We start from the raw sequence: 13,172 nt of genomic DNA, 5'->3' as shown, positions 1-13,172 counted from the left end.
CGAGCTCTCCCGCTCTGGCTTTAGTGGAAGTTGCTGCCCCTGGACCGTGGAGAGCATTTCAGCCAGTCTGCTGGTTTCTTTGCCATTCCCAGGTTGTGCAGGGAACATCTGGAGACCTGAAGGGAAACCTGTGGGGCTCTTTAAATTAATCCAACTGATGAGACACAGAGAATGCTGAGGGACTCTTCACAGAATAGTTTCAAATAAAGTGGGCATTGTCTCACCCCGTCTCATCTTTCAAATCCCTCCTCAGCTCACGTGGCCCCTTACCGAGGCACCTCCTTTCTCAGAGGCCTTCCAATCCCCCAGGAACTTCCCTTTTCCCCTCAGATCTCCTCTCTTCCCCTGACTCCCGGGGGGCCAAACAACGGAGCTAATGTGACTGGGGCACTTTCCCACCCATCCCTCCCTTTGCTCTCAGACAAGACAGAACCCTAATACCTGGCTACATTGGGTTTAATGCAGGGAGTTTCCTTTACATAAGGTGGGAGTTCAGAGGGTCCTGAGGGGGTCTTTCATCCCCTGGGCGCTGTGCATTCAGCTCCATCTCCAGCCCCTTTGGAACTCAAAGCCTTGGAACCTACTATTAAACTTCTGCTTTCAGGCCCTGCTTTCGCAGACACTGTCTCTCCTGCCGACCCTCTTCCTCTTGCTTCCGGGCTCTGTCTCTTCTCCACCGCTCTGTTTCTTCTCTGGCATGCGTGGTGCTTTTCTATCTGCACCAAGCCCTGCTCTCTGCCACGGCTCCCTGCTCCCTGATCTCCTGCCAGACCCCCAATGCTCATTTGAAAAAGAAGAGCGCGCTTCATTAAGAAGTGTGGGCTGGGGCTTCTCCTGCTAGCACAGCACTCACCGTAGTACCTGTCTGAGCATATCACAAAACACATTACAAGTGTCAGGAACGCCTGCTCTACTTCTCCCTTCTCTCCTTTGGGTGCTCATGCCGCCCGACTCTTCCTGCTAGACTGAATTCCAGCTTGGTCTTGACCACATATTCCGTAGTTCTTAAAAGCCCAAGCAGCCTGATGGCTGAAACGAAAAAGGTGGGACATTTCAAGTACCATGAAAGAAGTTCCTAAGACGCCGGGACATGTTATGAAAAACCAGGACTTCCCTAGTAAAACCAAGACATATGCTCGCTCCACCAGTCTTGGCTGCTTTGGTCGTCGCTTGCTGCGCTTGTGGAAGGCTCGTTTATTGTTCAATATATATAATCAGTTCTTCAGTGATTTTGTCTCAAATAATGACAGTTCAATCTCCTGAAAATTAAATCCTCCCTCTCTGTAAATGAATGAGGTACAAACTCTCTTTCCACACCTCTCTCTCTCTTTACAGGTACAGTACTGCCGTTACTGTTCCATCCCACAGGTATCATTCACAGCCTTGCATGTAGGTTCTCACACTGTGCTCTGTCGACCACCGATGGTCTGCAGTGACCTAGCTAAGAACGTAAGAGTGGCCATACTGGGTCAAACCATCTTGCCCAGTATCTTATTTCTGACAGTGGCCAGTGCCAAATGCTTCAGAGGGAACAGAACAAGGCAGTTATCAAGTGATCCATCCCTGGTTGTCCACTCCCAGCTTCTGGCAATCAGAGGTTTAGGAATACCCAGAGCATGGTGTTGCATCCATGACTATTTCAGCTAATAGCCCTTGATGGACCGATCCTCCATGAGCTAGTCACACGGTTCAGGCTCCTCTTTATTTTTATCTGCCAATCCACATTAAAAGACAGCTAGACAGACATTTAGGTGTTACTGTCCTGTAGCTACCAAAGGGATATTGTAGGATTGGGAATGGGAGGTGGGGATGCCCTGTAGTGAATGGGAAGGGAGGGATTTAGGAGATCATCTCACTATTGAAATAAGAACATAAGAATGGCCGTACCGGGTCAGACCAAAGGTCCATCTAGCTCAGTACCCTGTCTACCGACAGTGGCCAATGCCAGGTGCCCCAAAGGGAGTGAACCTAACAGGCAATGATCAAGTGATCTCTCTCCTGCCATCCATCTCCATCCTCTGACAAACAGAGGCTAGGGACACCATTCCTTACCCATCCTGGCTAATAGCCATTTATGGACTTAACCACCATGAATTTATCCAGTTCCCTTTTAAACATTGTTATAGTCCCAGCCTTTACAACCTCCTCAGGTAAGGAGTTCCACAAGCTGACTGTGCGCTGTGTGAAGAAGAACTTCCTTTTATTTGTTTTAAACCTGCTGCCTATTAATTTCATTTGGTGACCCCTAGTTCTTGTATTATGGGAATAAGTAAATAATTTTTCCTTATCCACTTTCTCCACAAATGTAGGCCACACCATGAAAAGGTTTGAGAACTCCTGCTCTAATCTGTAATTGAGCCTGGCTTCATGGATTCCCAGACAAGAGGGACCATTGTGATCTTCTAGTCTGACCTCCTGCCACAGGTTTTCCCTGGACTAATCTGTGTAGTATATATCTGTTCAGAGAGCTAAAGTAAAATCACTCCTTACCCATGATTCTCTGCACACTGCAAGTCTCTGCCTAGTTCACTTTTTCCTTTATGCTGCCCAGCGCAATATAGGATGTTTTTCTACGTTTCCCCCACCTCCCTCTGATGTTTCAGTGCAGGGTCCAGCTTATGTTGGGCTCTTCCCTCTCGCACTTTGGCTGACAAAGTGACTGCCAAATCCATTAAAAGTTCATATAGGCAGGTTTTTCCTACCCTTCCAAAGTCTCTGTATGAGCCATCACTGCGGCTGATAGAGATCCATTTTAACTTTGATTCAGGGACACATTTAGTTCCTGAAATACCAGCTCAAACGGAAACATATGTCTCCAGGATTGCTTTTCCCATTATTCATGCTGTTTTGCTACAGAATGTTTTGGGCCCCATCCTGGCAAAACTCTCATGGAACTCAATGGCAAGAGGATAACAGGATCAAGTCTTTTAACCTTTCCACAATCCTTTGTGTTCAGTGTCACCTAGAACCTTTGAACACTTGTTGTCTCTTAAATCAAGTTTCCTCCAAGTACAATTGCTGGGAGGTTTTACACTGTGTTGGCTTTGGGGTCACATCTCAGATAGTTCAAGAGCTTTGCCCTCTGATTTGGTCCAGTTTCCATCCATGAGTTGGGAGTTTAAGGTCTTTTCCTGAAATGGATAGAAGTTGAGGTGGAACAGAAAACAAGACATCTCTCATGCTCGATGGATTTTATACCTGATTTTCCTTAACAGTGTTTCCATAAAGGTCTGAGTTGGGTTTTGCTGGAGATGGGCCCAAAATTCCCAGCCAGAGCTGAGGATTGGGTTTGCCCTGTTATGGAGTCATGGGATTGGGGTGGGTCCCAGGAAGTTCAGAGAGGGCTGGGATGTGGGGTTTGGTCTAGTCCCGATCCCTCTCTTACACTCAAGTCTTGTTTTAAAGCCTCCCCAGGGCATTGCTAGTCAGTGTCCATTCTGCTTGTATTTCACAGCCCACATGTGAGGCAGCTGCGCTCTATCCAGCACAAGAGCGAATGGAGGATGCACAAGCTGTGAGGAAGGCTAAGCCTGCGGCATAGCCCTCTGCACAGAGCAGAGAGAAATCTAGAGCCCTTCTGCATGCCCTGCTCACAGGTGCCACGGTAAGAAAGAGGCTGAGCCTGGGCAGAGAATGGGCATTTCTGAGGCAAGAAAGTCTTAATCATCACTGCTGTATGTCCACAAGGTTCTTAGCTACAGGCGCCTTCGTTAGGGCTTGATTCAGTGCCCATATATCAATGGGAGCCCCGCCATTGATTTCAGTGGCTTTGGTGCAAATCCTCTGGCTTCACTCCTTCTGTGAGGCTAGTGTCATTTGGTAGCAGCGCTCTCTGTGATGCAGGATCAGGTTCCGCCGCACTCCCCAGCCCCCTCAGCGCTCCTTTGGGCCATGCACTCATAGATGCAACCCCACGCCCCTGTGCTGTGCACCGTTGGGCCCTACAACTCCCAAAGGGCCCTGTGTGAAGCGGGTCCAACATTTGAGGAAGCCCAGCTTTCCCCGGACAGCGCAGATTTAATGTCACTATTGAATTTCACTAACGGTGCATAATACAAGTGTTGCCTCTGTTCCAACTAGGTACAATCTGCCCTGGATGGAGCTTCACAGGGTTGTGGGAATTTGAACCCCTAGGACCATTTGTCTTCCTTGACCCGGTGGCAGGTTGCTTTGTCCCCTGATGCCAGCTCTGCCCAGTGTCTGCATTCTTAGGCATAGTTTTTCCATATTGTTTTCTAATGCACTTCTTATTTCCAGTAATTTGAGGGAATATCTTTCTCCCGCTCCCTGGCATTTTGTGTATGACAGTAGAGAGTTCATCTCCATCCCAGGTTGGTCGCAGTCACTGCTCACTGGCGGGGCCCAGCTATGCTTTGCTTTCCCCTGGCTTCCACTTCTGCTGTGCAGTCCCTGATTTTGGATTGGGCAAGAGTCAGGCTTAGCTCGGTGGCAGCTGTCATGTGAATGCCTTTGGCGACTGTTGTGCAGAGGTGCTGTAGCAGATCACCTGCATGCCACGGAGGTGTTTGGTGGGAGTTCCAAGATCATTCATGATGGAAAAGGTCAGCCTGAGGTGTCACGCTTGTTTTGCTCCTTTTTCTTGCGTGAAGGCTTCCGTTTCTTGGGCTATTTCTTTTTAAGTTATGTTTGATGATTGGTCTATGGATTTAACAGTGTCATACATGGTGGCACTCCTTCCCATTTGAGATTCAGCCCTGTGCTCCAGATTGAGTCCAAAGCTTGTTAAAAACCGACACAGCAGACAGATCCCTTGTCCAGTTACTAGTCCTCACATTTGTGAACATGTTCTTTGGTGGTAAGGATGTGGCTGGTGACGAGGGGGGTTGGTTCTCAGTGAGGAATCCAGCTTGACCCTCCTGGATGACTTTGTTAGTGGTCAAATCTTTCATTAAGGAGGTTACAGAATAATTTGCTGGTCTTACAGCAAACCCAGGTGCCTCTGTGAGTGAACATCACCTCTGCTTGTGTGTATTGGGGTAATTAGTCTGTGACCATACCTCAGGGAAGCCTCTGAACTGGTGGGCTAAGTTAAACAGCTTCAGAAAGGCTTTCTTGATGTGGTCAGTGCTGTGCTCAAACCAATCATCTGATGTACTAACAGGACTGCATGAAATCCTGAGTTTGATTTTCTGGAGGTTTTCATATAGCCCTTGTATTGTTATAGGGGCCTCCAGCAGAGACTGGTAAGTTTTTAATGGTGTCTTCAATGATCATCGTGTTTTTCTTTTAGTGACGCTATTTTGGTCTCAATCTAGATTCTTCAGGCTGGATTTTTTGTTGAGACTTTGGAAGAGTTCTATCCAAACTGCTGGACGCTGCCGCTTTGTATTAGGTTGCTATTTTTTCCAAGTGTGCTAGAAGGCAATGTTGTATATGTGTGTATTTGCATTGGGGGACGCAAGGGTCTGTGTGTGTGCATAGAATCTCAGGGTGGGAAGGGATCTCAGGAGGTCATCTAGTCCAACCCCCTGCTCAAAGCAGGACAAATCCCCGGACAGATTTTTGCCCTAGATCCCTAAATGGCCCCTTCAAGGATTGAACTCCCAACCCTGGGTTTAGCAGGCCATGTTGCATGCAAGTGTGGATGTGTGTGCATGATGTGTGCCCGTGTGTAATTATGTCTGTATGTGTGCATGTACATACATGTTAGGCAGGCATATAGGTGTATAACCGTCTGGGCAAACCCACCCATACCAGGCAGGTCTGTGTTTAATGATCAGGTTGGCTACATCACACATGCTTTCTCCATTTGAACAACTCCTCGTCTCCATGGAAACTGAGCAGCAGGAACTTTGCAGCTGTAGCTCAGCCACTGCGCTAGAGGAAAGGGCAGCTGCAAGAGAGGGTGAGAAATGGAAGAGAAGGCGGCGAAGGTGGGGGGGGGGGGCTTCATCAGCATTTCACCTGCTGGGAGGGCTGTTGTCTGAGTGCCGGGCGGGTTTGGCGAGGTCAGGGGCAGGGGCAGCACTGTGCTTTCCAGCCACCATTTGTTTGCTGGTCTGTTTTTTTTTTTTTTTTTTGGAATGCAGACCAGAAGGGGTTCTAACCTGCAGCTGGGTCTTCTGCCATCTCCATCCCTGTGCAGAAAACAGGTGGGTTCTAAACTACAGACCAGGTGCCTCCTGCAGATTCCCCCCATGTGACAGCTGTTCATACAGATGTTTCCCAAACCCTTATGGGGTCTTTCTTGTAACAGCCTAATACAAATGTTGGAGGGATAGAACTAGGACAAGTGATCCCATTGACCTGCGTGTCTTCTATTGGCCAGTAAGTTTGTCTGAGGTCCCATTATACCCTCCGCTGACTCGTTGCCATCACAGAACTGGTCAGAGCACGAGTCACACTGCAGCTTGGGGGCTTAGAATATTCAGCATGCAGCTAAGCAGAGGCTGAGAGCTCCTCATTCTGCCACTGGGCTTTGGCCCTGTGACATTTGGTCTGTGGTGCCTGCGGGTGGCAGAGAGCCTTTGCTGGGGGACATACCAGTACAGAGATCTCATCGTGCAATGGTGTGTCAGGGAGCTTGGGTCATTCGGTTGCATGACTTCAGATAAAATAAGGACTAGTCTTAATCTTCTAGCCCAGTGGTTTTCAACCTGTGATCCACAGACCCCTGGGGGCCTGCAGATTTTGTCTAAGAGTGCCAAAGGGGTCAGCACCTTCATTCAAATTTTTTTAAAGGTCTGCCAATGAAAAACAGTTGAAAACCACTGTTCTAGCCAATCTGCCAAGTAAGGCTCTGCCTTCTTTTTGGCTACGGAAAGTGTGTCTCACCAGAAAGGGTTGGATAGCTCATTGCAAAGCCAAATATCCAGCCAGACTTCCAGATCAAAGAACGTGAGCTCCAGCTAAACAGCCAGACATCTGGGGCCGTATCCAAATCTAGCTGTGTTTTAAGATTTGCCCCACAATCCTGCTGAGCTGTGGCATAGCTTTGAGATCCTGGGATGGAAAGGAAAAGGTTAATATCCTGCCATGTGATAGCAGCATGCACTCTGCCAATCAGGGGTCAGATTCTGTGAGCCTGGAAGGGATCTTAGGCCCCAGGCACGTGGTTATCACTGAGGCACTGTACCTCAAGCCAACAGAAATGCCAAAAGCATGGAAAATAAATCCAGCACTTTTAGCATGGAGTGTCCTACAGAGCAAAGGGGTGTAAGCAGGGTCAACCCCACTTTTCGCCAGCAGATTCCCCACAGCTGTCACATGAGGGGAATCTGCATGTCACAGTCTGTGGCAATGCAGAGACCATTCTTCTCATTCTGTCCTCCTGTGCTATGCAGGATGTTCATCATTGTCCCTTCTGGCTTTATCACCTCTGAATTTTCTGGTTGGGAAAAGCAGGCAGGATAGTGCTTGGGAGGTGGGTTCTGGCCACCCAAGGAGAGTCCCCATGGCACTCCTTTGCTTGGCCAGGAGTGGGAAGAAATGCAGAAGGGATTGAACTGAACTGACAGCCAAGGGTCTCCTGGAGTCATTTGTGTCATCCTGCTCTCTGGGAACTGACCATATGGGGGGCTCTAAGGGGACCCGTCCTTGGGATTAAAGTCTTGGTGACTCGGCAGCATGAATTCTAACCCTGTTTCTCATACTTCTTCCCTTTCCACCTTCTCCCTTTCCACAACAAACCTTTTCTACCTTTCTGTCATTCTTCCCTCATTTCATCCTCCCTCCTGCCTTGGCCCGCACGTTCTTCTCCCCTCGTTTATACGTTCTCTCTTTCTCCTTCGTCCTTGGCCTACCTCTCTCCAACTCCCTTACCCTCGTCCCCCTTCTCCTCTTTCCCGGTCAGCCCATAATTCCAGACCTGCTGATCAGCCCCAGCGACCAAGGCGATGGGGACCTGGAGATGGAGTACCCAGAAGAGAGAGGGAACTGGACCGGGAAGCTGGATTTCCTTCTCTCCTGTATTGGCTACTGTGTGGGGTTGGGGAATGTGTGGCGGTTTCCATACAGAGCTTACACCAATGGGGGAGGTACATGCTCAATCATCCCCTCTTTAATGGGCTCAGTTGCACCACTTCCATCCCCTTAATGAGAGGGATTCATGTCGGAATAAAGCCTCACTTATGTCCCTTTCTCCCCTTTTAGGGTTGGGAATAGGGTGACCAGATATCCCGAATTTATAGGGACAGTTCTGATTTTTGGGTCTTTTTCTTATATAGGCTCCTATTACCCCCCACCCCGTCCACATTTGCTGTCTGGTCACCCTCGTTGGGAATCTGCAGTTACTTGGAAATTCTTGGCTTTCAGATGGTTTCTCTGCATCTGCCTGGGTCTCTCTTCAGACTAGTCAGGAGAAACAGCCTAGGATTTATCTCAGTGGACTAGTCCACCTCTGTGAGGCTTGGTATCTCAGTACAGGAGTGGCTTCCCATGGACTGAGGATGATTTCATCTGATGATGCCCTAGAAGGATATACAGTGCATGCCTGGGAAGGCCCACTCTGTGTGTGACAATACAGCACCCCAAGTGACCTGCTATTCAGATTGGGCTTTGATAGTCTTAAACTCTATGAGTCCCTCCTGGTCTTTGGCACTGCCTCTGTAGCCACCTCATCTTGCTGTTAGTCCATTCCAGACCTCTGTAGATCCTGGCAAACATTTCCCATGGGTATTCATCTCACTTACGGAACAAATTTGCATCATCTAGGTATGCCCTTTGTGCAATCACTCCCTGCAAATGTCTCAGTGAATAGGCTACTCCAGCATGAATACGGGTGAAACCTCAAACGTCATGAACTCTTCACAATGCAGTAACTAACCAACAGTGCCAATTGCCAACTTGACTCCTGAAATTCAGGCTTTTGTCTGGTCACGTGTCATCCATTCCAGGAACAGACACATCATCATATGGCCATCCCGCACAACACCACATATCTTCACAGTAGGGTATTTGCAAACGGCCTGCAGATGAAGAATTATTCCAGAGAGATATTTGCTAGTAATTTGGAATAGTAAATAAACTGGAGAATTTGACTGTCTGTTTGCAGAGAATTCAAGGACAGGAAATAAACCATTCATGATGCATGGTTTGCTCAGCTCTCATTGCCCCAGATTCCCAAAGCTAAGCAGAGTCAGAGCTGGTCCTGGGGCACCACTAATAAATTTCCTGGATGCTGCAGTAAGTGGTTATGATTCAGCAGGCAGCATGCTTCTTGCTGAGTCAGCATCCAGCTAGCATGATAACATGACGCCGAGGGGTGCCTTGCTGTTGGAGGGGGCATCTTTGCAGAAGAGATGTAAAATGAAGGCCATGACTGCTCTCCATAACTTTCCCGGAACTTTTCACACTTAGGGGGTTCTAACCCTGGGGTCCTGACCATACTCCAGCAGATAATAATTACATTCTCCCTGCCGAAATTCTCCCAGTCGTTGAATCCTTGACCTAAGAACTGATGCTTAGTCTCACTGGAGCAGCATTTTTCTGCAGAGAGGACCGTATTGCAGTGGTGGGTGCAGGGGGAGGGATCCCTACATATACAGGACCAAATCCTGAGAAGTCCTAGGCAATCTCAACCCCCACTGACTCTTTAATGTGAGTTGTGGGTACTCCTCACCTTCCAGACTTGGGCTCTGGGCACTTTTTGATGCTTCGGGGTTTCAGGAGCTTTATAAAACTGTATTGATCTCCTGGCACAGCCCCAACTCTCCAGTCTCACCTCCCTGCCCTTTTGTCTCCTACAGGAGCTTTCCTTGTTCCTTACTTCATCATGCTGGCAATATGTGGAATCCCCATCTTCTTCATGGAGCTCTCGCTAGGCCAGTTCTCCAGCCTGGGGCCACTTGCAGTCTGGAAGATAAGCCCGCTCTTTAAAGGTACGTGACCAACCCCAATCCTGCCCTCTCCTCCCTCCTTCTTTCTGCCCTCATAGCAGAGGGCTGGTGGTGAGACATGTTAGCATCGCCATCCTTTGATCTTTAAGGCAACTGTGAGAACTAAAAGCTAATTAGGGGGAGCTCGTCAGGCTTTTAGGTTGACTAGCTGGCATCTATCCATCCAGGTCCTCCAGGGCTCTGGACCCACATTACTTCCAGAAAGAAATGTGACTCAGTGTCAATTTCATACATTTTATTGCAACTATTGCACAAAAAGAAATACCAAGACGACATCCCCACTGCTAAGCTGTTGTTACGAATATTAAACTAACCTAAGAATAAAGCAATGCAGCCATCAAATCAAGGGCAAAGCAACACATTCGTTTCAATATTGGATTGTAATTAAATCATAAATTTAATTAAATTATCTGATGAATGCAACAAGTAATCAACCCTTATAAATTCTAAGGCAGCATCTAAGGAGCTGACTGTCCATTTTGTTATAAAGCCCAACTAACGAGCTTCCCCAAAGTCAATCGAATCTATAACTTGGAGCTCTTTACATATTCTGACACTGAAACCAAATTATTAGCTAATGATTAAACCCCAACCTCAGTGTAGGGTGACCAGATGTCCCGTTTTTAGAGGGAGAGTCCCAATTTTTGGGTCTTTTTCTTATATAGGCTCCTATTACCCCCGGCCCCCATCCTGATTTTTCACGTTTGTTGTCTGGTCAACCTACCTCAGTGCCAGAGATCCTTCCTTCAATTTCAGTTCTTGCATGGCCATGCACCTTGGTCCAGTCAGGTTCGAGTTAGGTCATACTCCGCTAATGTCAATTTAGAGAAAAGCCCTGCTTAAGCCAGCAATTTAAAAAAATATTCACTGGTTGTCTACCACAGAGACTGTACGCCTGTGACAGCCGCTCTCCACACCTTCAAATTTCAAACACAGAGAACATACGAACGCTTTTGAGAAGGCTGACAGGGCCTTGTCTGAGTGAAAAGAACTTACCATGACGTTATGTCACCTTTTATGGAAAGTTTGACCCCAAATCCTATAAAAATAATGGATTGAAAAGACTCTAGGCAACAACTCAATGTCCATCCATCAGCAAAAGTAAAAATAAACATGAACATCTTATGCTTAGATGCTATCATTCTTCATGCTAATAAGACAATCTGTGTATACAGGGAATGGGCCGTAAGGCAAACACAGCTTTGAAAGTTTCATCTTGAAAGAGAAAAGTTACTTAAAAACCGCTCAAGATGAAACTCATTTAAGAAATAAAAATAATTAAAGTTTGTATAAGATTTGTGTGCGCATATACGCTACTTTTCTCACCCAGTGCAAACCCCCAATCCACTGCTAAGCTTTGGAAAGGGAGTTCTGACAAGGGTCTCTCTGGCTGACATGTGTCTACAGGACTCTAGAGTAGGTCTCTGGAGGGCAGCTTCCCCCTTGCATAGATCTATCTCATCTCTGCTCTAGGGCCTGTGGCTTTCAAAGCGATCTCAGGAAGATGTGGCTGGAGCAGAGTTCTCAGCACTAGGCCTGAGCCAGGAAAGCGATGAGCCTGTTAGAAGGTCCTTGATGTTCTCATGCAACATCCCCTCCTATGGTGGGTTATTGTTCCTTCCTGCACAGTCTGTCCTAGCAGCTCAGCTTTGACCTAGCTCATGGCTATGGTTTAAGATTCATTTTAGATTTCCAACAGCTGGTCTGCTTGTACCAAGGACTGGGCCCCTAGGATGCCAGTGGTAGCATTGCAGTAGCTAAGCAGCTCCTGGGAGAGATGATTGGGTGTTGTCTCTCTGCCGTCACAATGAACTGTGTTTACATCTCCCCTCCCTTAGGTGTCGGGATGGGCACGATCCTGATTGTCTCTCTGGTGGCCATTTACTATAACATGATCATTGCTTATGTGCTCTTCTACCTCTTCGCGTCCCTGACGAGCAACTTGCCCTGGGAGCACTGTGGCAACTGGTGGAACACTGACCTCTGCTTGGATCACCAGGTCATCAAGGCAGGGAATGCTGCCATTCCATTCAACGTCACGAACACCGTCAGCCCGAGCGAGGAGTACTGGAAGTAAGGAAGCTAGCCAGAGACCAGGACAGAGCGGGGCGGGCGTCGGAGTGAGTGAGACTGGTGTAGGAACCATGGTGATGAGTCTTCAACACACAGGCTATGGCTTGATAGGCACTCACATTCTCCAAGTGCATGATGAGGCATGGGGCTCTCGTCATCAGCACTATCCAGCATAGAATCATAGAATATCAGGGTTGGAAGAGACCTCGGGAGGGCATCTAGTCCCACCCCCTGCTCAAAGCAGGACCAATCCCCAACTAAATCATCCCAGCCAGGACTTTGTCAAGCTGGGCCTTAAAAACCTCTAAGAATGGAGATTCCACCACCTCCCTAGGTAACCCATTCCAGTGCTTCACCACCCTCCCACCACCCACTATAGCCTGGACTGCGTCACTGCATTGAGACAGTGGTCGTATATGTTATATGCCAGCTTAGCATCTGGGATCCTGGCGCTTTCTCATGGCTAGCTCCACTGTCTAACAGTTTGCTATTTACTCACAGATACAGGAAGCTGTAGTTTAGGTGGTGGAGGAGCATGTGGTTATGGCAAGAGGGGCCTGGGTTCGGTCCAGTCTGTGTGTAATCGTACTTTGTTACATGTGTATTTTTTGATTCAGTGGAACTTGTTAGCCACCAATGGCCTGGGTATGTTGCTGGCTGTTCTAACAGGTGGCTGCATGGTCAGATGAGATTAACTACTTGCAGGGACTGAAGTTGCACTGGCCATTACATAGGATGGGTGACCCTGGTTAGTGGATGACTATTAGTGACGGTTCCACTGTCTATTTTAGACACAGTCATTCTCTATGTGTGTGTGTGCGCGTCTCTCTGCTTTGACTCTTTAAAGCTGGAATTTGAATAGCTTTTGTGGCTGTACAAAACCCCTGGATGTCACTTTGCAATGTCCCGTTTCCACTCTGCCAGGCACAGAGCACTTGGTAGCTAGTGAGGGTCCAAACACTTGGGTGATCATGCCATAGAAAATTCATGCCACCTCAAGTGCCCATTCTGGCAGGGGGCAGTTGTGGGAGAGACGTTCTCAGTTGCGAGGTCAAGAACTTCTGCACTCTCTGGCCATGTCGGAGTCTCCCATGGTACAAAATGATCATGTGACCCAGCAGCAGGGTTAGTTTACACAGGCTTGTGAGAATGAAACATGTAGCCTATGATGACATAGATCCATCAATGGCTATTAGCCAGGATGGGCAGGGATGGTGTCTCTAGCCTCTGTTTGCCAGAAGC

General features: G+C 48.0%; 1 protein-coding gene across 3 annotated transcripts in view; it reads left to right on the top strand.

Moving 5' to 3' along the window:
• SLC6A7 (solute carrier family 6 member 7) overlaps positions 1-13,172 on the top strand; it is a 32,582-nt gene that overhangs the window by 1,867 nt on the left and 17,543 nt on the right. For 2 of the 3 annotated variants that reach the window (XR_007775384.1, XM_050961542.1), the window contains exons 2-5: positions 6,051-6,113; positions 7,814-7,997; positions 9,708-9,839; positions 11,696-11,930. Coding sequence is in view for 2 of the 3 variants with exons in the window: in XM_050961542.1 (XP_050817499.1) it covers positions 6,051-6,113; positions 7,814-7,997; positions 9,708-9,839; positions 11,696-11,930 (614 nt within the window). In the remaining variant the exon portion in view is untranslated. The remainder of the gene's footprint in view (positions 1-6,050; positions 6,114-7,813; positions 7,998-9,707; positions 9,840-11,695; positions 11,931-13,172) is intronic. The other variant, XM_050961544.1, reaches the window with a different exon arrangement.

The sequence above is a fragment of the Gopherus flavomarginatus genome, chromosome 7 (assembly GCF_025201925.1).
Source record: "Gopherus flavomarginatus isolate rGopFla2 chromosome 7, rGopFla2.mat.asm, whole genome shotgun sequence".
Lineage (NCBI taxonomy): Eukaryota > Metazoa > Chordata > Testudines > Testudinidae > Gopherus > Gopherus flavomarginatus.
This window is presented reverse-complemented; position numbering and strand designations above follow the sequence as displayed.